Genomic DNA, 25,344 nt, shown 5'->3' with positions numbered 1-25,344 from the left:
AACCTAGTATATTGTATAAAAAGGTGTAAGTTTCATAGGTAACAGCCACTACCTTGTCTAGTAGCCAAGAGCCCAAAAATCTGAAGTTCTGAAACATTTAGATGGGCAGAGGCTTCCTATGAGTCCTGTTAAGCCTGTGGTAAGTGCTGCTCATAACTCAATACCAGAGAACACGGAGTATCACCAATTTTCATTAAATTCAGAGATATCAGTTAGAAAACTTAATGGCAAAGCTTGCAACCAGGAAAAGTTAGAGTATATTTTCCCCATCAGATAGAAAAGAGGCAATTAAGACATCATCTGGGTCAATGAATGAGTCTAGACACACTAATAGCCACCGGGGAATTTGCATCTATTCTTCCAGTGTGCATAATATGGCCAGAAATCAGTCCAAAAAGGGAAGGAATGAACTGAAAAGGCTGAAAGTCAGTGTGGTCTATTTATAGGGGACTTTGGTTTGCCTGTCCTTACACACACCCAGGTCCTAAACGAGCTCCCTGCAGCTCCCTCTGTGTTTGGAGCGAGGCCTCAAAGGCGCTGTGGTCAATGCCTGAGCCCTCGCTGTGTGGAAGGAGGGCAGCACTCAGACTCCAGAACAGAGAGAAAGAAGTTTTTAACCTCAAACCCCAGCACAGAAATCTTCAGTGAGCGTGGTGCTAATGGAGGGAGGAGGCACAAGGCAGAGCATCGGTTCTTGCTTGGTCCCAGCACCAGCACAGGGGATCCTCCTGGCTCAGGGCAGAGCCAGGCACAGCATCCTCAGCCAAGCAGCAGGAGCTGGCTCGGGGCTCAGTGCATACACAGATTATCTTATTAATTTAAACCTTATTTTATTTTTTCCAACCTATACCATGAAATTAATCTGCTCACATTTAAATGCCAACGTTGTAAATGTTACACTGAGACATGTCTTGGATCCCTTTGTAGCCTGTGGAGAGGAGTGAGCTCTGCTCAGATGTGATTAATCTCATCCTAAAGAATTTTTTTTAAGAGAATAGTATCCATCTTTTCTAATGGGGGACTTTTCCACATAATGCAAGCAATTTATATCAGGATGAAGCACTGCTTTTAACAAACAGGCCTGCTTCCCTCCACTGATTACAAAGCCGTGAGCTCAAACAAATACAACCTCTGTTCAATGTCTAAACGTGCACATGGGATAAATCCCACTGGTGCTCATTTATAAACCTGTAATAATTGGTCAAGTCAAGACAGCTCCCCCCTCCTATGATTGCTGAATCATAATGCTCCAGCCAGGAAGGAGAACAATTTTATTTACAAAGAAATGTCAGCAGTAAATAAGGGAGAAACCAAGTCGTGTGTTGCTCAGCAAAAGTGAAAACCTGGCTTTCTGTTTTGACAGTGTCCATTAGCTGAGCAGGGAGAGCTCTGTTCACGTGGTGTTTGGAGGAGCTGGGATGGCATTAACACAAATTTTTTTAAACCAGTGTGAGCACTGTGCACAGGAAGCCATCATGTGAACAGAAATGCTTTTTCCTCTTAAAGCAAAACAAGCTTTATTGTAAATTCCTTGCTAACAGAATGATAAACATGTACAGCATTGCTGGAAGTAGAGTTTAAATGCACAAAGTATGCTGGGAGGGGTCATTCACTGAGAAGGCTGAAAGTCTCTTGAGGATGCTGAGGCTTTAATAATGCCTGAATCAAATTGAATAGCTACCCTGAAGTAGGAATAATTTTCCCCATGGAAGAGATGGTGTGGGGTTTCATTTTTGTCCTTTTTTTTTGCCATAGGCCACTTTTAAAACCCTTTAACCAAGTCTTACACATAAGATCCTGAAATGAAGATGCCAACAGAAAGCATGACAGGCCAATTTGTATTGTACAAAAGTTCCTGAAAACAAGCTAAAATCTGCATCTCTGTAAATCAGAACAGTGTGTGCCAGCTGCTGTCAAAACAACACAAGTATAATAGAAGTTTGACAGGTTTTGGTTGCATCTTACTCCAAAAAACTGAGCTAGTTAATGCACAACATAAACTGCTACAAAGTTAAACTCTTACTTATGTTGGGTTTTTTTGTTCATATTTGTTTTACATCAAATGACTAATTTACAAGTGCTATGAAGTGTAAAGAGCCAGTATTTTGATCCACATGGGGTTTTTTTGAAGGCGTAGGTCTGGTTCTTTTCATTTTCTTTTGGTAATGAGTCCAGTGAACTCGCAGTATCCCATTTGTCACTAATCCACATCAGCCTCCTTTTTTTCCCCTCTCCGCAAGGTTTGGTGATTCACTGACTCTTGGAAGGGAGCCGAACCCAGCTGGCAATGCCTTGTGGCAGGAGACCACTCATCTAATCAATATCCTTCCATATTCCTTATATTCAGCATGTACTTATCAAATCTGTTAACAGCAGCACGACATGAATTTCCTGATGCAGCTTTGTTTGACAGCAGTGGTGAAAGGTCATCTTTCCTGGTAGGGTTTGGGGAATAGGAGCTTTTTGATGAAGCATTTTCCTGCAGGGGGCAACCCTGAGGGCCCTGCAGTGCTGGCTCCCATCTGAACTGAAGGAAAACAGTTGAGTGTGTGCCAGGTTTAGATTCAGGTGAGACATTAGGAGGAAATTCTTGAAGGGTGGGGAGGGCCTGGCACAGGGTGCCCAGAGAAGCTGTGGCTGCCCCTGGATCCCTGGAAGTGTCCAAGGCCAGGTTGGACAGGGCTTGGAGGCCCTGGGATAGTGGAAGGTGTCCCTGCCCGTGGGTGGATGAGATGATTTTTAAGATCCTACCCAACCAAAACCTTTCCATGATTCTTTGAGTCTATGTCCTGTGAAAAGGCTTTCCTTACTGTATTAAGCATTAGGAATATGTGTTGGGATGAAGCTTTGTTTCATGCAACCTGTACAAGAACTTGACACTTCTTATAAATATCTTGCCATTAAAATAGGTTTGGGGGTTTTTTTGGTCCTATTAATGACAGCAAAAATGGAATTAATGGAAGAGCTAAAGGAGAGCTGAATAACAGATTCAGCTGGAATTTCTTAGTCATGTAAAATGTTCTTATTAGATTAAAGTATTAAAAAATCCCAAAAAGCTCAGAGATTTGCATTTTCCTTTAATGGTTTATTTTGAGCTTCCATTGAAGCAGATACACTTTCAGCAGATTGACTTAAATGGCAGTTGGGTAATAGAGCAAGAAGAAAAACCATAATCTTTTTCTTTGGAGCAGAGAGTCATTCAAAGCTGAAATATGACTAATTACCACAAGTGAACTTGTGATACCCCTTGCACTTGTTAATAGACTTACTGTGTTAATGTCTCTGTGAATGGATGTAAAACCCAAACAAAGAAAAAAGCCCTTTTTGTATTTTTAAGACATAAATACAATCTTTTGTTGTCCCTCGCAAACAAAAAAATAAATGTGTGAAATACCAGTTTACACCACACAGCCGTAGTTTAAAAGAAAACTTTATAATTTTTGTGGCTTTTCTACAAAAGCTTAACATAACTGAAATAGTTTAAATTGCTTTAAAAACTCTGTTTTAGAGAAATGGGAATGTGCTGTGAGAAGAATGAAGTTCCATTATGCAGCAGGGAAATGAACCATGAATTCCTGATTACAGCAATACCTGGCATTACTATTACCAGTTGTAGTGTCAGCTGTTGCTTAGCAGAAGTATGTCCAAGAAGAAAATGTAAAAAAACCCTTTTACTTCTACAGTTGAACCTTCAGGAAGTGCAGAAAAGGAGCAAATCTGAAGGCATGGCAAGGAAGGAACTGGGCTCTGTCCTCAGCAGGGTCGGTGCAAGCTGTCAGTGCCGCACGTTTTAAAAATAATAGAACACATTCTTTCTGTTCGTTGTTTTTTGTTACTCATCTTCAATTTGTTCCAGATTCTGAGTCACTTTCATAAATCTGTTTTTAATGAGTTTTAGCCACTCAATGAGTTTCAGAACAAATGCACCTTTTGGGTTTTTAGCTGTAGAAATCCTCACCAACCGCAGCTCCTGTAACTCAGGCAGCCTAGGATTCAACAATTAGTTCAACAATTAATACCAAGTCCAACCTTTGGCTCTAGGGGTGTATAATGTTAAAGGGCAAGATGTGGCTGGGGAAATGGGGCAAAATCCCGGATAGGAATTTTCCTCTTGATTTCTGTTGTGAAGATGCTGAGTCTTTGGTGAAGGCTCTGGTGTCCTTCCACAACCCAGGTCAGCTGCTCCAACCTGGAAGGAGCCTGGCCCCACCCTGGAGCTGCAGGTCAGGCATTCCCTGGCTGATTTCCTGCACACCAATCCTTTCCTGGGCAGTGACTTGGACTATTTTGCTGCATCAGCATAAAAGCTGTGCTAATGTGCCCAGAAGGGAATGCTTGAATAAGAAAATGCCTTTGTGCCACTCATCCAGGAGTGTCTGCAAAAGGAAGGGTCTGGTCCAGGGCAGGAATGAGCAGCTGGGGAGTGGGGCAGGTCCCAGAAATGTTTCCTTCAGCAGAGCTGCTGCTTTGTGCCTGTGTGAAGCAGCTATGGAACCACAGACTAACACTCTCTTCTTCAGCAGAGTTTGACAGGCTGAGGTTGTTTTTAGCTTGTTTTCTGCCCATCAGGCACAGTCACAGGAGACTTCTTGCTGCACTGAAACTGTGAGTTTTGGATGTTGTAGCTTTGCCCTCCGATTTGAATGGCTGTTTTCACCCAGACTGGTGAAGAAATTAATTTTCTAAAGCAGCTTTCTATGGAAAGAGTCTGGCTGAAGTCTTTTGTGACCTCTCACATTCTCTCCCTCTCTCCTGGCCATTTGCCTAAGACAGTTTAGTCCTGTCTGCAGCCCCATTCTCCACTGATTTTAGGAATGACATATTTGCAAATTAATCATGACAGCTTTAAAGCAAAGTTCCAGCTACAGTGAAAATCCACGGTGCATCCAGGTATTAATGTAAGTTTGATCTCTTCTCTAGTAGTTTGTTGATTTGTATGATACTATTCTGCGTGTGGGATGCACTTGTTCAAACTTTAGAGCCTGAACTTACTTGTACATTTATCATACTCCTTCAGCATAATTCATGCAGAATTTGTCTGTTTGTATGCCACTTGTAGCCTCCTGGAATTTGTTATTTTCCATCCACATTTCTAACAGTGTCACATTGTTTATGGAGAGAACATGCAGTTTTCCATAAATCACTTGCTTTCATACAGTTTTACTGCATTATTTTACTCCATTTGTGAAGGATTTAAGCACCCTGCAGTGTGCAGCATTACAAGGCATAAAGTGATTGAAAATAAAAACTATTTTTGGCTGAAATAAAGGAATATTCACCATCAGAAATATGAAACAGCACTTAAGTGTGGGTGAGATGTAATGAATGAGCTGCATTATATAAAAGGGTGTTACTCAGGCTATTAATTATAAGGACTTAAATTCAAATCTTGCAAGGGAAAAAGTGGCTTTTTTATCTTGCTCCAAACTAGCCACGGAATGATCTGTTTTTCCAAACTGAGGTCTAAGGAGACACATTGCCAAGTAGAGGCATTGATCCATTAGAACTTGGACATTTAACACTGAATATCTGAATTCTGTTATTTGGGAAGCAGGACGTGTGAACACATAGGTAGGAGCTCTGAGGAAACTGCTGAAGTGGGGTGACTTGCCCCAGTCTCCCTGGATCATGTACCCTGTCCAATAAACCTTGAGGTTTTGTCCTGCTTTCAGTTTTCTTCTTTTCCTATTGTCACTGCTTGGGTTTTAGAGCAAAGAAACCTGGTCTCCCTGAAGTGCTTTAATTTTGGTCTCTGTGTCTTTTCACTACGGACTCTTGGGAACTGCTCACCAGTGCTGCTTACACGTGTTCTTTGCCACGATTTTTTTTCTTCTTGCATTTGTGGTTGTGCCCTTGCACACATGGACACAGTTCTCCTCCCAGAGGGGGTTTGGCCATGTGGCACCTGGCTGGCAGCAGCCCCTGAGCTGTGCTGCCCTGCAGGGCCGTGCCTGTGTGTTCTGTGTCAGTGACTGACTGCTCCCAGATGTCACTTTGGGGTTGCATGCCTAAACAAGTGCCTGGGTTCTGGTGGTTGGGGCTTTTTTTCCTTCTTTCCCCTAACTCACTGGAGTCTGGGAGAGTGCTGCAGTTAAGCAGAGAGAGCCCAGTGATACATTTCTGACACGTATTTAATTCTTCCTGCAAAAAAATAGGCCCCTTTTAACTTATCCACAGACCTAGCAGGGTGATTTATATGAACACCTCTAGCAATGACTTATCACTTAAAATGGATACATCCACTAGTACTTTTATTAGTTCTGGAATAATACGAGATCTCAGGCACCCACAAGTGTATTATGGAGATTCTGTAAAGCTGTAGTTTCTGTAAAGCTGTAGTTTCTAATTATGTTAAATACATGTTGTAAAAAAATGCATTGCTTTGTTGCACTGTAAATAAGAAGGGGGACAGTTAGGGAGGGGAAATAGTTATTATTTAGATCAGACAAACTTTAAAGTCCAAAAGGAAGTGGTTTCAGTGGTTTCTTTTGTATTCATAAAGTTGCTATATTTTTAAACTCCTGTGAAACATAGAAGGATTTCTTATTTTATCTGTTAGTAGTCAGAGCTTCTAAGAACTGTCAACCCGAAGCTCAAATTTTGGCTTTTGTTTTCCTTACCAAGTTATAGATTTGATGTTCAATTACAGACTGCTTTAATTTTTTCAGTTGCCTTTGTGCCTTTTTGACCTGACTTCTAAAGTGCCGATGCCATCCAGTAAAGCCTTGAACAAAACCACTCTGCAGAGACAGTAATGACAGAAATTGATTTGCCTCACTTTTGCTCTGCAGACCCTTAATCCATGTTCTGTGGTGAGTGGGAATGAGTTGAAATCTCATCTTTCTTGTTATTTTTTTAAATTTTGGGTTGAATCATGGCTTACTGAATTCCAGGCCCTTACTGCTGCTTGAAAATTCTTGGCCTGTTGGAAGCAATATTCTCGGATGAATGTCAGCTAATTTGTCACTGACATTCATGCCTCATTTTTTATTTGTCCTAATATATTGCTTTTAGTAAATATATGGAGACAGAATAGTGTTTGCCTTTCCATATCATGAGAACACAGTCTCTCTGACAGGAACTAAGAAATGCTGTTTATATTGCTGCTTCAGTGAGCCAGGAAGGACTGCACAAATATGTCATGAGCATGCAGTGGAAAAGGCTCTCATACAATTTTCACAGTCAGGGTTTTATATGACTTGGTAACAAGAATAACCATGATTGTTATTAAGAATTAAGAGCTCAAATGCAGACCAAATTTTGGGGAGCATTTTGAGATAATTATCGGGTTCTAGGAGTGCTGTCTCTGCTTAAAAATGCTTTGAAATCTTTGTCAGCCACGTGGACAAAGTGAAGAAATCATCTCAGTTCTCTGACCTAATCATGCCGGAAGGACTGAGTTTCAACATTGATACAGGTTTTTATCAGGTGGATACTTTCCCTAGTATAAATCTAGGCTACTCTGGTGGTCCTGCAGTGCTGTTTTTGTGCTGTGTGAGCTTCCATGTGCTGTGTATTGAGCTAACTTGGGGCACTGCTCCAGCTAAAACCTAACATTGCCAAAAAAAAAGGACCATGTAAGTGTTTAGACACAGGAACAAGCAGGCAGGGCCACTGGTTCTGACAGCAATGTGCCATTTGTCAAATTAAAGTGGTCAGTCACTTAACCATGACTTAAGAAATCATCGCTCTGTCATCTCTGAGTGCTGAGGATGTGCTTCCCCAGGAGTGCAAACAGCTGAGCTGGCCAAGCACTGGGAGCCAGGGTGTGGGAACGCAGGAGGGCTTTGCATGCAAGCCTAATGCCGGGTTCATACACTGATGGGTACAGGCTGTTCAAATTGTCCCAATTCCTGCTCAAAATGTACCTTTAAAAGTTACAGAGAATATAGAGAGAGTGTTCACAAGAGCCTGTAGTAACTGGACAAGAGGGAATGGCTTCAAACTGATCAAAGGTTTAAATTAGAGATTAGGAGGAAAATCCTTTCCTGTGAGGTGTGGAGGCCCTGGCACAGGGTGCCCAGAGCAGCTGTGGCTGCCCCTGGATCACAAGCCAGGCTGGATGGGGCTTGGAGCACTGTGGGATAGTGGAAGGTGTCCCTGCCCGTGGCACAGGGTGGGACGAGACGATTTTAAAGTCCCTTCCAACCCAAACCTGTCTATGGTTCTGTGGTTCTACCTGGTGAAAAATTCCAGTGACTGTTGCCATAGGGTTTTCTTGCTGCAAACCTCCCATCTCAACTCCTTCTTTGTTTTGAATTTTTTTTTTCATTAAATGGTTTACAGCAAATATAAATAATTTGTTCATAATTAAATGACATGTTTCCATGGTTTCATATTTTGTTATTTATGTACTGCCAACCTCTGAGCCCACAGGTATTTCTTATAAATACCACTTTTGCTACTGGAATGAATTACTGTAACTTACGTCTTTTAGTCAACCATGTAATTTTGATAACTTTCAAACCTACAAAATTAATCTGCTTGTTATGAATAAATAAAATACCCACCAAACATACTGTGGAAAAGAAATCTGGGGGTGAATTTTCTTCATTCTTCAATTCTTTAATTGGCTTCCCAATGTGTGTGTTGTCTCATGTGTTGTCTTACATTGGCAACAAATTTCTAACTGTAATCAGTCTAATATAGAATTTAACTTTTTTTGCGTATGTTGTTTTTCTTCCTGAGAAGTTGCAGTTTCTTTGAGATGAAATGTTTGCAGTGACTGATGAGAGCAGGAAAGCGATATTGAAGTTTCTAGCAGATGACCCTTTAATAAGATGTATGTAATTGGATAAGACTTGCAACAAATATTGGGCATCTGTTGGGTAACATGGAAATAATGAAGAGAAACAGGAACTGGAAAAATCTTTAATTAACAAAACCTCTTCAATTTCTTGATATAATGCTACTGCTGAAACAGAATTGGTGGGTAGGATTAAAGAAACCAGCCTGAATTCTTTGAGAAAAGTGTCTAAAGGAATTATTAGTTGGTTTTATTAGTAACCCTTATGTGCAAAAGGAGCTGAACTTGATCATTTTCCTCGATATTCTTTGAAAATTTCAGCCGTGTCTTTTGAACCTTTCTGTTTTAAAATGCTTTTCTCTATTCAAGAGACACTTTTGGTGGGTTTAGACAGGCAGAGAATAATTACTGGCAAAACAAACCAAAATAACGTGTGTTTTCTTGGAATGGAACATGTGGAGGCCTCAGGGCAAGGATGGCAGGAGGCTGCTGGCTGTTTGTGAGGCTGTAGTCATCCAAAAACCTGGAGAGGAGAGGAGGTGAGAGGCTCATTACCATAGACCAACACAAGTTGCTGCTGTGTGACACTTTCTTCTGACACCATCCCACCCCCTGCTTTGCACCTTCCAGTGGATCACTTCACATATGAAGTAATCTGGTGATCATCTGTCACCTTGAAGCCTTTCAACTCTCCTCACCTAAATCTTCAGTCAAGATTGTGTCCAAACAGGTACTGCAGAAAGTTTATTTCTTGCAGTTCAGTACTCAGGGTATGGCTCTGTTCATATTTCAAACAGCTTGTTCAGTGTCCTCCTGGCCTCCCTTCTTGCCATGCTGAAGAAAAATAAACATTATTTGGCACTAATGGAATTAGTGTATGGCTTGTGTTTACTGACAAGGGAGGTTCATTAGTTTTGTTAGCATGTTTTAGGGTTTTCTCAAACACAACTGAAAGCCTGGACTTAAATTCAAAATATCCCCAAATACTTTAATGTTCAGCTCTTGGCATTCAGATCTGGCGCTTCATTTGTTGTATTGGTGTCCTTACAAATCGTACTCGCAGGAAATGTTTTGGTTTACAGCCATCAGTACGTCAGTATCATTAAATTGTGAAGTAAAATGCTACGAAAAACAAGCTACAAGGCTGGTGCTAAAGAACTCATGGTAAAACCTCACCGGTGTACCAGTGTGCTTTCCTTATTCCATCAGTTTTCCAGGCTTGGAGCTGCGAGTGGGTTCGGTCATTCCTTCGGAGCGTGGCGCGGGCTGCATTCAATTGACTGTGCGGGTGATTTAACGTGAGATGAAAGATTAAGAAGTCACACAAGTCTTTCAGATGTTTGTGTTCTGTGCATTCAACTTCCCCTGAGTGAACAGTGCAGTTTTCAGCTCGGTTGGCAGCAAGGAGCAGCTCTGCCCACGGCAGCTCCTGGGGCTGTGGTCCGCCGAGCTGGTCCCGAGCTCAGGGGGTGGAGGCAGAATTGGGAGAAGGCGCCAGGGGATAGTGGCTGGTCTTGTAAGAGCAAAGCCATTGCACTTGCTCTTAGTTGTGGGGAGCATTTACTCACTGAGCACCTCATTTTTTCATGTTGCATGATGTGACTTCGTGAGCCTGTGTCTTGTAGTAGAGGCTGTCACCATGATTTAACGAAAGCTCTTTGCTTTCTGTCGGTGTCTGGAATTCCAGCTGTATTGCAAAACAAAATGCAACCCAACAGGCGCATTCTGGAGATTTGGTTTCATCTCTTATCCCATCATTTTATACAGCCTTAAACTATGTACAGCCTGTGCTGCTTCCTCCTGCTCCCTTTCCCAGCCCATGGTTTTTTGTGCTGGTTGATGCATCAAACTGAAGGAGCTGCGCTGTTTAAGACATCCCGTTTCTGCGATTGGGGTCATTGCTGAAATAGGTGCAAAATCTGAAGAACTACTGCTCAGCGTTCACAGGAAGCAGTTCTGGGCTCTCCTATTGTGTTAGCTCTTTAATTGGAAGAGCTGTGCTGTTCCTCACTGCTGTGCCTGTGCTCAGCTCCAGAGCAGATGAGAGCAGCACCCAGAAGGGCTTTGTGGCTGGCAGAAAACACATTAACAGCAGCAGGTTCTCAAACTGAAGTGAATTCAAGCTGCAGAAGCGATAGAAAGAGTCTGTGATTGTGGGTCACCTTTTTTGTTGGTACAAGTTCTCAAAATAGCTTTTTCAGTACCATTTTTGATAGATGATTTCTGGGTTCTTATTCATTTATAAAATGGGACAACTCAAAGGAGGGAGATTAATGGCTTTGTGAAATTTTAGCAAGGGCTTTACATGGAAACAGTGATCTCTGTCTCAGAAAGTATTTAATTAACAGGTAGATTGAAACAGTGCTGAATATTTCATATTACATTAAGTCCTTCAATATTTTGAAACTCTTCCTCAGTTTTGCAAATACTGTGCTGCAGTTTTAGTAGAATAAACTGTATCATGTACCTTCTTTTTCCTGTAATGGAAGACAGAAATGACAAACCGGTATAATATGTACCTGAATATGGTATTCAGACAGATGTGAATATATTCAGGTATTTTACTAAATCCAAACAGTTTTAAAAATGTGTTAGGTATAAATTTATAATTTAAAATGCGCAGGTATTTATTTATAATTTTATCCCACGGTGCTGCCAGGTCTGCCAAAGTTGTTTGGGTAAATGTAAATGAATGTGCATTCCCTGCCAGGCACACCGCCTGTATTTGCGCACTGTCGTAGATCTTGCAAAGCCAGCTTACCAGAGACATCCATCTGTTTTCTACTTAGTGTAAAGGAGTTAATGACCTGGGCAGTTAAGACTGTCCAGACAATCCGTGTAATCCTTTCACACAAATAAGATATTGTTGCAGTCAACTGTTACTTTCTCTTAAATTAAAAAAAAAAATTAAACAGCAGAGTTTACAGTGGTCTTATTTCTGTCCTCCACCCGAGTTTCTTTAGTCTAATTGAACTGGACCAAACAGAAAATCTACAGCAAGGTCAGAGAGCTTGAGATTAGGCACAATAATTGTTAAGCAGGTATGCTTGGAGCTTTAGAAGGTGGAATCAGCCCTAATTTATCAATATCGATTTCATGTATTTCTATACCTTGGTTCCAGGGTAGGTTTTTGAGAAGGTAGCTTGAGTTTTGCAGAAACCACAACGAAAATGAAGATAACCCATGAGCCAGGGAATGTGTAGCACTACACAGATTAGCGCTGTGAAGGTGCTGTGTGACCTCGTGGGTTTACAAAAGAGCTCTAAGAAGCTTAGGAACAGGTGAAGGTGATGGGCAGAGACAGTTGTTTTTCTTATTAACTCTCTTAGCCTGGAACAGACTCTGTCTCGCTGGGCTCCAGGCTGGTTTAGTCAGAAAGGAGTGGGAAATGCCAAGTGGAAAGATTGCATGTAGCAGTTTTAAGTGTTAGCCTGGCTACTCTCCTGAGACAGCACTTCCTTCTAGATGGGGTGAAACGCTGGCACAAAAGCAAGCTGGTGTGTTATAAATTATGTATGTTGGAAAAGTTAGGGTAATTTAATTTTGAAAAATTCTCAGTGGATTCAGTATGTTAGTAGCAGTCAAAGGTAGGGCTGCTTGTGACTTTTGTTAGCTTTATCATCTATAGCCTTGTTTATATTTAATGTAAAAGGGATTTTCATTATATTTTCACAAGTTATAATATGTTCAGAAGAGGAGAAAGACAAATATTGCTACATCCTGTATCTTAATTGCTACTCCTCTTGTTTATCTATTCCTTATTTAAACTTATTTAAACAGTACTTATTTAAACAACAAATGTAGCTGGGATTTAATTGATTTCTCTGTTTTGAAGTGCTACTCTATTTCTGTTTATTGTAATTGCTATATTTAATCAAGGATGATCTAACCCGTGCCACATTCATTCATTCATTGTTTGGTGTTGTGCAGAAAACACATGCCAGCCACTGATATGGGCCCCTGGGGGAAATCCTGTGGCCTCAGTGAGAATGCAAAGTGTTTGAAACAGCAACATAACAATGACTCCCAGCTCCAAACTCCTGCAGAGACCCTAAAGTCCTCCAGAGCCCTCTGACAGTAAGCTGGAGAGGATTTTGTGCTTATTGTACTTCTGTGGTAACTCCTTAGTCTGGTTCAGAATCAATTCTTATTTAAAAATGCCGAAGCAGGAACCCAGCAACAAATACTGAGTGTGCACACAGTTATTTCCCTGTTGCTGCCCACGAGACCTCCAATGCTGCTTCCTTTGGAAGAATCAATGCTTGACACCTGGAAATTATGTGCCTGTTGTTGTGGGGCATCCAATAATGCCATGTCAGTGGAGCCACAGCCTTGAGGTTGGTTTAGATGGGAAGCTGTGTGATTTTTACACTGGTTAAAATGTTATAAATTCATCATTTGAGTTGGGGGAATAGTCTTGACCATGGGCATTTTGCAACATGGTTCAGTGGGTGTGGTGGTATTTGTTCCAAGGTTGGACTTGATGGTCTTGGTGCTCTCTTCCAACCTTTATAATTGTATGATTCTATGATTACAAAAACAAGTCAAAGATGACAAAGCCTCCCTGATTTCTCTGTAGATGACAACTGGCAGTTCAGTTGGACTTTCTGGCTAATATACTCTCTCCACCCTTTAGGTTTGCAGCTTAATTTGTTTTACTGAATAAATAAATACTGTGGTGTAGTAGAGCTATTTATATTTAATGGAAAGGCTCATCTACTCTGCTCTTTTTCTTCCAAAAGTGGGAGTTTACAAGTGATTTAAAAAAAAAAAAAATCTGTTGACCTTTTTGAATAATTCTCAATTGGAAAGCATGTGACTTTTGTCTTGATATTTTTTACCCCTTGTTCTTTGGAATGCTTGTGGTTGTGGAGCTTTTGAGACATATGGCTGAGTGATGTGTGGGCTCAGCAATGGCTTTTCTTCTTTATAGATCATCTAATAGAGAAGACTGCTTCTATTTCTGTTATTTATTATTGCAGTACTTCACTTTGGTCTCATCCATCTGTGTCATATATGAAAGCCATTAGCAGCAGTGTTTTTTAGCAGATAACTCTCACCCGACGATATAGCAGAACAATCTTCTCACTCCACATAATTTGGAATAAAGCTGGAAATTTACAGTGAAGCCTTGTAACTCTAAGTGACACCTATATATATATATATATATATATATATATATATGTAGGTATTATTAATAACAATATATTTTTCTCAGTGCTGTGCCTGGACAGAACAGTGTTGGGTGGAATGAACTGCCCTCCATTATGTACCATAAATCCGACAAGCTGTGTCGAGCATCTTCAGCTTGTTTGCTCTGAGAACGCACTGAGTGCTCCTTACCAGGTTCTTCCTTGGTTTTGTGCTGCCCAATTGGCATTTTCTGCTCTCTGGGAGGGCAGAGGGCAGGGAACAGCCTGGGAGATGCCACATGCCAGCAGAGAGGGAGCGGTTAGTCTGGTTTTGCAACACAAGGCCTGTTTTGTTCTCTCCATCCCTCCCTGTTCCCCTCCCTGGGCTGCAGAGAGCCTTTGGCTCCAGCAAGTCCAGAGCTGGAGAGGATGGAAGCTCACAGCCATATTCTATATATACACCACAGATGAAAATCACGCTGTCAAAACATGAAAATACCTCAATAATTTTCTTTTTAATTTTAGCTGTCAGCCTCAAGATGCCACTTTGCTCTCGAGCTACTCTGCATAATGTGTGCCAGCTCACTTCAGCTCATGGTAAAATGTAAAGGAACAAATTTCCTGGCAGCCTCTGCATAGTGTAATACAACTTTCATTACATGAAGGTGATGAACATAATGTGACTTCTTAACAGCTGCAATAAGTGATGTGAAGCTCTTAACATCTCTTCAAAACAAGTAACAAGTGAGAGGTTATTTTTCATCTCTATTCCCAAAAAAAAAAAAAGACGTTATTTTAAGCAGGTGACACTTTGTTTGCACTTAGCTGAACTAAGTAATTTTTTACATGAGTTCTCCAGATCTGTGTTGCATTGGGAAATAAAGAAAACACTAAAACTGAATGCTAAAATGCACTCTAAGGTCTGGACTTCAGCATGAAAGTTTGGATGTTAAATTATATGTATGGAAATGATGGCTGCCAGATGGATTTCAGTTCACACTTGTTCTTTTCCCTTTGGATTTATGATTCCATGTGAGTTGCTGGTTGTGTTGCTTATTTCTGTGTTGAAACGTTTGGTTCTCATTTGAGTATTCTCAAAAGAAGAGACAGGTCTGGTGCTTTTGGAGCACCTCTTAAGGAACCAGGTCTTTGGAGATTAAGTCACCCATTACAAATGGGAAATAAAGGAAAAAGAATCAAGGCTGCCCATGCGGAGTTGCCCACATCAGTCAGTCTATTGTTAGGCTGGACACAAGTTCAAGTTTTAAGAGGTCAGTTATCAACACTGATAATCGAAGCCTTAGCACGTAGTTTTGAGGTGTAGCCCCAGTCCAAAGGGACAAATCCTCTCTGGTTTGCTTACTCTGGCAGCTGAATTGTGGTTTCCATTGCAGTGTGATGAGCATAGTTTCCAGGCAAGTTCACAGCTAAAGTTCACAGACTGGAGCAAACAGTGGCACTCCTCTTCCCACGTCTTTATCTCGATGCTTAAATCATATTAAAAACAAGGTCGACATTGTCTCTGGTTGAGTTCCTTCACACACTGTGAGAGGCTGTCAGCTCAGAGATAGGACGTGACTGTGGTGTTTCATAAATCCTGCCCAAAACAGATGCCCAAATATGCAGTTTGCCTTACACATATTGCTGAATAAAGGCAGAGTCAGAGCAGCCACTCCAAGGTCCTCATTGGAATGGCAGGCATTGGTGAAGCAGCTCCATTCTACAAATTTTCCAGATACTCCCATAATATTTCTCAGATCTTTTGCATAGATTATCACATTATATTTTGCAAGTTTTACAAAAGTAATTAGGTAACGTCTTTATTTTCTGAAGGATATACTAAGATGTTTTATTTTTTATTTTTTTGCATGTGATTTATTCCTGAAAACACAAATCAGTCTATTGTCCTTGAGACTGGAAGATTTGGAACCAAAAATATAATCTGAAAGTAAAATATGACTCAGCTGCAAGTAATATTAATGGTAATTGCCACTTACTGATCTTTCAGTTGGTAGAAAACAAACCATCAAAATGATAATTGCCGGACTCACTGGGATTTAGGTTGATTAGCAAACTAGACAACCAAGTGGGCAGCAGACACTGAGCCACAGCTCTTGCTCAAGTGGAGTTGGCAGAGTTAATCTGGACTCAGTGGAGTAAAACCCACTTTATTCCGTTTGCCCAAAGAATAAACATATGCCACGTTGGAAACAGAACAATTTCTGCATGGGACACTAATAAAAATCAGCTGGGGAGAGAGAGAAGGGTGATTAGACTTCTTTAAAGGCAGATTTAGGGATGGGAATGAGGCCAGCCTGGCATTAATGGGATCATGGCTGTGTCTGGAGTGACCTGCAGGTGCACCTGGTCACAGCTTTCCTCACTATTTATTTATTAAATAAATTAATATGTGTTTTAAATGGGAAAGAAGTGTTAAAGTTGCCTCATGCAATGAGCTCTCGAGAACAATTTAGATAATTTAATACGGTTTCCCCTGAAGTTAAGGAAATTGAATGTTCACAGTTGTTAAGCAATTCAAATCTATTTTATTCTTTAGACTTGGGAAACAGTGCATTTTTATGTGTTGGAAATGCAAAATTTCAAGTATACAGAGAATGCATTACCTATAAACAAACTGTGAATTACCTTTAAATTATTTCATTATAGTCTCCTGACTCACTACTTGATGGCACGGTGTTTATTATAAGATTTTTTCAATCTCAAATCTTGATTGTCTGTTTCATTGAAATGTGGACCAATTTCAAAATATCAGAACTAAGTTTGATATTATGAAAGAACCTGTAGTGAGGGTGAAAAGCTGAAATACTGACTCCTAAAACAAGCACCCGCAAGCAAATTGTTCTTTTTGTGTGGTTTGGAGGGACCTGTGTGTCCTATGCTGTGTGACAACCTATGGCCTCGATCCCATTGCAGAAGCTTTTTTATCTCAGAAAGAAAAAGTTCTTTCAGATCATTCATAAATTTTAAATGGGATTCATATTGCAATCAGGAGCTAATTTTCTTTTCCCATTATCTCCTGCCATTCTGTGCTATGAGAACACTTTGTTCTCTACAACAGGCTTCACTCAGAGAGAACTCTGGTCCCTCACAGAAGTGATTAACTGAGAAAGACTTTGGATCTTCATAGAGGCCTTCCCCAAGGCATGCAGGGGAGCAAATCCCACACCCAAGGATGGCTTTCATTCCAGCTTAACATTCCTCACTCCTGCCTCCTGCTCTTGCTGGATGCACATTGACAGTTCCTGTGACAGAGGATTTAGATTCAGGAAATGTGGCTTCATAGAACTGCTCATCCCACACTATATTTGAACACTGTGGGATGTCTTCAGCATTAAAGATTTATCATTGTGTAGAGTCTCTTGGTTTTTAAATGTGAATGCTTATCTCCTCTTGAATCACAGTGTTTGCTTGATGTCTTGTGTCTTTATTTAACACGAGGCTCGGCTTTCTTTCATTGACTTACAGGTGAAATACTTAAGTTTTATTTGATATTTGTTACAAAATTTGAAAAAAAAAACCCCAGAAAAACAAATAAACAAAACCAAAACACCACCAACAACCATTCTAACTGTTGTTTCCCCTTTTTTTGCCAGTTTGCTGTTTTGTGGTTCACAAGAGATGCCATGAGTTCGTTACCTTCTCTTGTCCTGGGGCTGACAAGGGACCCGACACTGATGTGAGTACATCAACATTTAAGATGGCTTTACACAGTTTTATGTTGTTACAACCGTGAGAATAGGTTACAAACAGGATCAATGGGTTCTTCATGACAGATAATTGAGTCCAAGTGGGTTTTAACAGTTGTGAAGAAAATGTTTATGGACGGAGAGATCTATTTTTGGTCAGAAAAGTAAGATTGAGTGTGTGACCAAGAACAATATCCTTGGAACAGGACAACCCTGAGGCGTTTACCCAACCATGAATCAGCATTTTATTTTCTTCGCTTTATGTTGGATGTATTTGATGTTAACAATTCCCAGAAAGGCTGAAGCTTTTTCTAAGCTTTCTTTTTATCTATCTTATCTCAAAGTGTATCTTTTGAGCTGTCTCTGGTCCTTGTCTCACTGCACACAAGGATCTGTAGCTCCAGTTAAATGACAGTTTAATCTTGAGCCAGCTGGCTTACTGGGTTTTTATTTTATTTTCATGTTTGAGCTAGTCTAGCAGTCTGGATACTCCCATTCCATCCCGCTCTGTCAGTACTTCTGTAGACACGTAGAATTTTTGGTCAACAACCAGTTTTTCCTCTCAGCACATCTGCCTGTGTGGTGAGACACATGTGCAGGATCTTTGTGTCACCCTGCTGAAATAATAAACTGATCTCATTTGTTCACATAAAAATAACATTTCTTTGGGTTTTATAAATCCCACTTTACAGTGAAGTAATTTAACATCTGCTTATGGGAACAATACATTCAAAGTGTTCTTTGTCTGAATGGCTCTGTTTTGTTTCTTATAACATATTCATGCTCTAGATTGTAGGCTATTATCTCCTCTGATAAAATGCACCAGAAGAATTTTCTTGCTAGGTTTTAATGAGCTTCTCATGAATTGTTTCAATATGCCAGCCAGGAGGTCAGTGAACAATACATGGTCAGAAGCTACAAGGGGTCTTGGAAAATTTCAGATATTAGAAGGTTCTCTCATTTTAAAATTTAAATACGGGGAAATGTTGAAGAACTGAGAAGAATTTTTAAAACTTTAATTTTTAAACATTTCAGGAAATCTATATTTAGGTACAGAAGAAGAATGCTAAAGTTAGGAGTGTAATTACCCTGTTCAGTGTCTCTTGTTTAGCTGATACAGGCTTTACTATTAAAACAATCATTAGGCAAGAGCAAGAAACCAAGATTATTCTTCATACCTTTGCTTTTCTGAAAGTTCCTGATTTCTTTAAGCTTTACAATGGGGCAGTTGGCTCTGTACATGTAGTTTAACAGTTAAAGCAGGCTTTTGGAATTTGGGAGTTGTGTAGTTGAAGTGCCTTGAGCTACAGAGAGGCTGAAACCCAGGTCAGCCCTGTCTGAGTGATGTTCTCATCCCTGATCTGTGTGGAGTTTGTTGTTGGCAAAACCCCCATTGAGCCCAAAGGGGCCACAATTTAAACAAAAGTCTGAACAATTAAAAATTATCTGCTTAATTCCTCATTCTCTAAATATAGTTCATACCTACCAGCAATACCTTGCTGATTTGTTTTGGTCAGTCCTAGAACTACAAGGAGAATAACCCAAATCGAGTTTTAGCTTAGGGCTCCGTTGTGATGTGGGATATTCACGGGAGATAACTCTTGATTGACGATTTTAGTGGTGGCACTCATGAACAGCTCTGAGTGTCTATAATGAATGGTTTGGCCTTAAAGGTGTTTTTGATTATTAGTTTTTTTTAATAAGATGATTCTTTGGGGTTGCTCGCCTGAAGTTCAAAAATGAGAATACACATTCCTGTGCGAGGCCATTTAATTTTATCGAGCATCTTTCATGGTGACAGAATCTGTGACAGGTTGTTAATGGTCTTTAATATTGCTGCCTGCATTTCATGATTTGGGTTTTTGGCCTTGGTGATTAAATAAATCAGCCTAATGCCTCATTTCTGTATTTGGGTTACCAAATGATCATTTTCAATATTTACACAGCATCAATAGCTCAAAAACACTTTGAAGATTAAAAGCAATCAGGAAATAAATATGTCTTATTAAAATCGTGCTACATTAGTGGGTACTATTACACAGAGAGGATTGTAGAATATTATACTTTAATTTACTGAAATGTTGGACTATAATTTCAACCCTTTTACAATTTAGCAACTTATTCCTATCCCAATTGCTACAAGCTTTGTTCTGAAATGTAGTGTGCTACAAAGCTTATCATAACATTTAGCAGATTTTTAAATATTTAAACATCCTTTTCTAAATTACTTTGTGCAGGTGCACGATTAATTTGTGTACTCAAATGCTCCAGTGTAACCTTTCCATTAATTGTAAGAGTAATACTGTCATTAATAAAATTAATTTTCCAGAGCAATAATTATAATAATTACATAATAATGATTATTGTGCATCAGAATAATGTTAAATTATGGTGCCCTGTACTTTTAATATAAATGAGGCAGTCCTTGCAAAATAACGCCTTAATAAAGGTGAGTGTAAAAGAGGAAAGCTTAAAATGAGCCTCTTGTTTACTCAGAGTAGCTGAAATGTGAGGTTGAAAGGTCTGAGCTTGTGCCAAAAGGGAAATAATACTTGGGAATAAAGTGGTCATCCTTGAGTGGCATTGCAATGATGGTGTCTGGAGAGCAATATCCTGTTTTGGTGAAACAAGAAGTCACACAATCAAAAAACTTTACGTTTCCTTAGTACTTGGCAGGGTGTGAGCTCTGGTGTCTTAGCAAAAAGCAGCTCAGGAAGTTGTTTTCCTGCTCTGTCTAATGGCTCTCTGGAGTTTGAACAGAAATTATTCATCTCCTCTTCATGGCCAGCTCTTTATGGTGATGCTGTTGAGTAGAAATTAACAGCTCCTGCTGCTGGTGCCCTCCAGAGTCACAGGAAGCATCATCTCCAGTTCAGGTGCTTGGTTTTGGAAGATGATTGGTGTTCTTAAAATTATTTTAAGTCATTGGTGAAATACTTAAAACTTGGGTAAATTGGTGTAAAAATGTAAGAGCAGCCTCAAACTTTGAGTGCTGCTGTAGTGAGCTTTGTTAAGATGTGTTCAGTATTAAGGGATAATGGGTCAAGTTTCTTGAAAATTGAGTTAAGTATTTGTTTTCTTTGTTAATGGAATTCAGTGACCAGAAGGTGTCTTTGTTATATATTAAAATGTTCCTAATTACATGAAAGATATAATTTAAAAAAACCCAAGCATTAATTTAAAATAGTGTTTGATGGTATTATTTTTTTCAGTATGAGTTTATAAGACTTTGAGTGCACAAGAACTCAGAGATTGTGGCCTCAGGATCAGCACTATTTCCCTTTCAGATAATAATAATAGAGAATCCAAAATGTGAGCAAATTATGAGCAAAATAAATATAAATTAAAAAGTGAAAATAATTTAAATGAGAACAAGTGACTGAACAATGAAAGGATGTGAAATCTGACTGTACTTGGTGAGTTTTTAAGCCTTTAAGAACCTAGGAAAGAATGGATTGGAAGATCCAGATGTGAGCTTACGTGAAACAGAACAGCAAAGCATCATTGCAGAATAACTGAACCTGGGGATGTCAAAGGTGACATATTTCAATTTCCAAGTTAATTATCCTCTCGATACTGAAATTATTTGGGACCTTTATTATCTTAAGCACGTTTGAAAGCTCAGTGTGCATTTGAACAACTGTGAGGTTCTGTGGGATGCTGCAGGAGTTGGGTACATTCAGCAGCGGGTTGGATGTTGGGATAATGCAACTCTAGAGTACGTTTCAGATTTTTTCTATGTGTTAAGATACAATTTCTTTAAAAAAATCACTCACGAGGGGAAGAAAAAAATAATAAAAAATATAAAAATAAAAAATCTATGTGAATGGATGATGAAGACGCTGGTGCAGAAGAAACTGAAGTGGGTCATAAACTCACTGCTGGCCAGCCACGCACTCCAATACAAAGGCAGAGATATGTTAGCAATTATTATTCTGTTTTTCAGGGAGATGTTTTGTGTTGAATTCTGCAGCTTTTCATTTGGAATTTGGAAAAGAACTAAAGTCTTTAAAGCAAGATCTTTGAAAATCTTTTTTTTTGTCTCTTAAGCTGTGCTGAGGTCTCTTAAGGGCAGCTTGTAGCAAGGGAGAAATAACTCCATAACAGTGCAGATTGTTGGATGTGTGAGGGGTAAATTAAGATTTTTTTTATTGGAGTTCCTTTCTCTCCACAGTGCTGTAGTCCTCTGTGGGGAGATGGGACAGGAGCCCTGTGAAGCTCCACCGTGATTTTTGTTTTATGGTTTCTGAGATTTTAGAGCTGGGAGGAGAAAGATTGACCCTTAAAAATTCATGTGCTGGGGGACCAGTGGGAAACTCTAATTCATAAATGCTGATGTACAGAGTGGCAGCAGTGGGTTGGGTTTGCCCTGAGGCTCAGGGCAGTGCTGATGTCCACATTTACTGCACTATCACACTGCTCATTTGATGGCTGGGGCTCTGAGAGAAATGATTTGAAGAATCACCTCTGTACTAAGACAGAATAAATTAATATAATTTGTCTGGCCCAGCGGGTTTAGGTGTCTTGACCAGATTTATTTGCTGTTCAGTTCCAGAAAATGCTGAAATTTTTTTCTTTTTTTCTTTTTTTTTTTTCCATTTTATTTCCCCCACTGGCATTTAATCATGTTTCTAGATCATATTTACATGTAGGAGGCTGGTTTCGGAATGGATGAAGAGAGTTGCTTGACTGGCCTAGGGAATTAAAAAAACCAAACCAAACTCATGAGAAGAAAAGGCAGTAACTGGAAGCACAGTATTAAGATTTACTGTAGAACTAGTTAAAAAGGGATTTTAATCAGAAAGCTTTGCAGTCTTTTTCTTTGCAGGAATAATGAAATGCAGCAGCAGGGCTTGTCTGATTTGCTTTTAACTCTTTAGGTTTTTTTACAATGAAAAACAACTGTTACAAGTGTTGGACATCTTGAGACTGGAGCAACAACAAACATAATTTGATAAAATATTGTAGATAAAATATTATTATAATGTTATAATATGTTGATAATATATTATTGATAAAATAGTATAGAATCATAGAATCAGTTAGATTGGAAAGGATCTTTAAGATCATCAAGCCCAACCAGACGCTGCTAAGGTTTGGGGGGTTTTTTTATTGCTAATCTGAATTTTGAATAATAGGCAGTCTTGTCCCAGAAATATTTTCTTTTTCATTAAGATGAAAACCTTCTTGCTTCATCACAAAAGATACACAAATGCAGGGAGAACTGGCAAGAAGCAGTTCACTGCTTGCCAGATTAACAAAAATGTTCCTTTAAAAAGAAGCCTGTAGGAATTTTTGGGAGTGATTCTTAAACAGCTCTGATGCAATTTTTCATTGCATACCCCAAGCAGAGAAAATTATAAAGCCCCTCTATTTACAGATTGAGGAAACAACTTCATGTGCTTGTATGTCTGTGGTTTTTAATTATGATAATTATTAATCACATGGACTTTGTTTGCAATTCACATTATTAGATGGAGGCAGTAGGTAATATTCTTAATAGAAAACAATTACAATACAAACATACTTTTGTCAAAATGTGATATTCCTTGCTATATTATCGCTCCCTTTTCCCCAAAAGCAAGTCCTAGATAACAAAATCAACACACTACAGTCAATGCAGTAAGTGATACTGAAGGAGCTGAACATTTTTATTATTCATGTTATTTATCGTAAGTACTTAAAAAAATTTACAGGACAGCAAGATAATTTTTCTTACAAAAACAAGCATTTTATTTCTTGTTGTTACCCTGACTTTTGAACCTCTGCAGAGTATCCAAAGTATTTTGTGGAGAAATAAAGGTTCCATGCTTATGGTTTTGACCTCAAAGACCCTAAAATTTAATTGTACGGAAAAGTTGCTTGTTTTTCTAATGTTTTAATTGTGTTTTCAATGGTGCTGTGTGACAGTGGCTCATTACAAAGGGTGATTATATTGACAATGAAATTCCAATTTGAACACAACAATCCTGGGCCAAGGTTCCTTTTAATGGAAGCTAGAGAAATTACAGAAGGAAGCCTGCCTGAAAGGGCTCTGTGCATACCGAGGGTATATTGAGCTCATCTTCCTCCAGCACTGGGAAGGAGGTTCATGCTCACAAGCGTTCATGGAATTGCCCATCCCTGCCTGTATAGAGAAGTTTGGGCACTGCTCTCCTAAATGCCTTCTTTTAAGTAGCTGCAGGCAGCTTCCCAGGTTACTTGAAAGCAGTTCTTGTGCTGGAATGTGTTTGAATTAGTCATCCCCCGAGAAAACATTTGTACCTTCTACTCCTAAATTAAAGCACGAGCTCCTTTTATTGCAACCAAAATGGCTTTTAGCTACAGTGAATGATCCTCAGTAAAACCAGGATTAAATTACAAAGGAACAGGTTCATGTACTTTTATAACTACTGGTAATTCCCACCTTTTCCCTGTAACCCAATCTCCAAACTGGCTCTGTGTCCATCTGCATGGAAAAATTTTCCCTGCAGGGTTGAAAGGAGCTGTGTGACTCCTCTTCTCAAACACCCCAGGGGTAGGAAATCCGTGGTGGGTGGCTGCCTGCACAGTGTGTGACTCCAAAGGAGCATTGGCTCACATCTTCCACTGCAGTCCTTCAGGCTTTCAGTTCTTGGAGTTTGTGCCTGAGACGCTGGGAGTGCAGTTTAGATTTTTGTTACAGCCTCTGAGATTTGAAAGTTCATAGCTTTATATTTATAAAGAATGTATTTTTTATTTTACCAATCCAGGACAGTGCAAATGCTGAATAGCTGTAACATAAAAGTTAGGCTTTGTGTTTTTCTTTCTAGCCATTTCCTGGGCAATATGTTACATACTACAGGTGATGCTGGTAAGAGTTAATCATTGAGCAGAGTTCTGCTGAGACACTTAGGAAATGTATATAAATGATGAACCTAAAAATATCCCTGATTTTCACAAGTTAGCACTGCAGAACAATTAGGCTGTGGTACTATAAAAGGAGAACTCTCAGCTAAGTTATTCCCAGTTGTAAAAAGAAATCTTGTGGATAGGGTGCAGTTTTGGTGGCAGTGACTACAGGAGCTGCAGCAACTCCTGGGTGCTGATTTTCACCATCAAAACCCTTTCTAACTCCCCAAATTTAAGTTGGCCTAATTCCAGCAGCACTTATTTTCCAATTGTTAAGAGTATATTGAATTTTGTGCAATTTGGGTTGAGGTTCATTATTTCCTAGTCAGCTTGTGGCTTCCTCTTGGCAAAAGTCTGTTGTGTCAATCTTTAAACTGTGTAAATGTGCTGATATTTGGGGTTAGAGGGGAAGAATGCCTAAGAATTACTAATAATCTGTTTTTTTACATGAGATATCGTGTGTAAAATGCAGCATAGACATTTCTATCAGGTTCCACCCCCACAATTATGTGGGTTTTAAAATAAGAAATAATGATTATGGCACACTGAACTCAGTAGCTAGAAGACAGACAGACCACTGAGAGAGCCTTGCAGAATGCTGGTAATTTTTAGCGCTTTCTGTTTGTTGAGGTGGCAGTTCTTGTGCCAAAATTAGATTAGATCTTAATTTGGAATAAAACAAGTAGGCTAATTTTGAAAAGCACTGTAGATCCCATATGCTACAAGTGATTTTAATGTGTCACCAGAGAGTGTCCCCATCTCTGGGAATTGCTGGGGCTCTGTCCTTGGGGCGCTGGGAGAAGTTTGCTGATCTCTGCTGAGTTGAAGTGGTGTGGCCTCAGGTCCTTGGTGTAAATCACAGCTCTGTGAAACTCCTCTGAGGGTGGGG

The 25,344-nt window shown here is 39.6% G+C and overlaps 1 protein-coding gene across 1 annotated transcript in view; it reads left to right on the top strand.

The window, feature by feature from the left end:
- Positions 1-25,344, top strand: part of PRKCA (protein kinase C alpha) — a gene marked incomplete at its 5' end in the record, with an annotated part of 146,259 nt that overhangs the window by 41,508 nt on the left and 79,407 nt on the right. The window contains one exon of the mRNA XM_017740749.1: positions 17,493-17,575. Coding sequence (XP_017596238.1) covers positions 17,493-17,575 — 83 coding nt within the window. The remainder of the gene's footprint in view (positions 1-17,492; positions 17,576-25,344) is intronic.

This window comes from Corvus brachyrhynchos, unplaced genomic scaffold, assembly GCF_000691975.1.
Source record: "Corvus brachyrhynchos isolate BGI_N302 unplaced genomic scaffold, ASM69197v1 scaffold218, whole genome shotgun sequence".
NCBI classification, from domain to species: domain Eukaryota; kingdom Metazoa; phylum Chordata; class Aves; order Passeriformes; family Corvidae; genus Corvus; species Corvus brachyrhynchos.
This window is presented reverse-complemented; position numbering and strand designations above follow the sequence as displayed.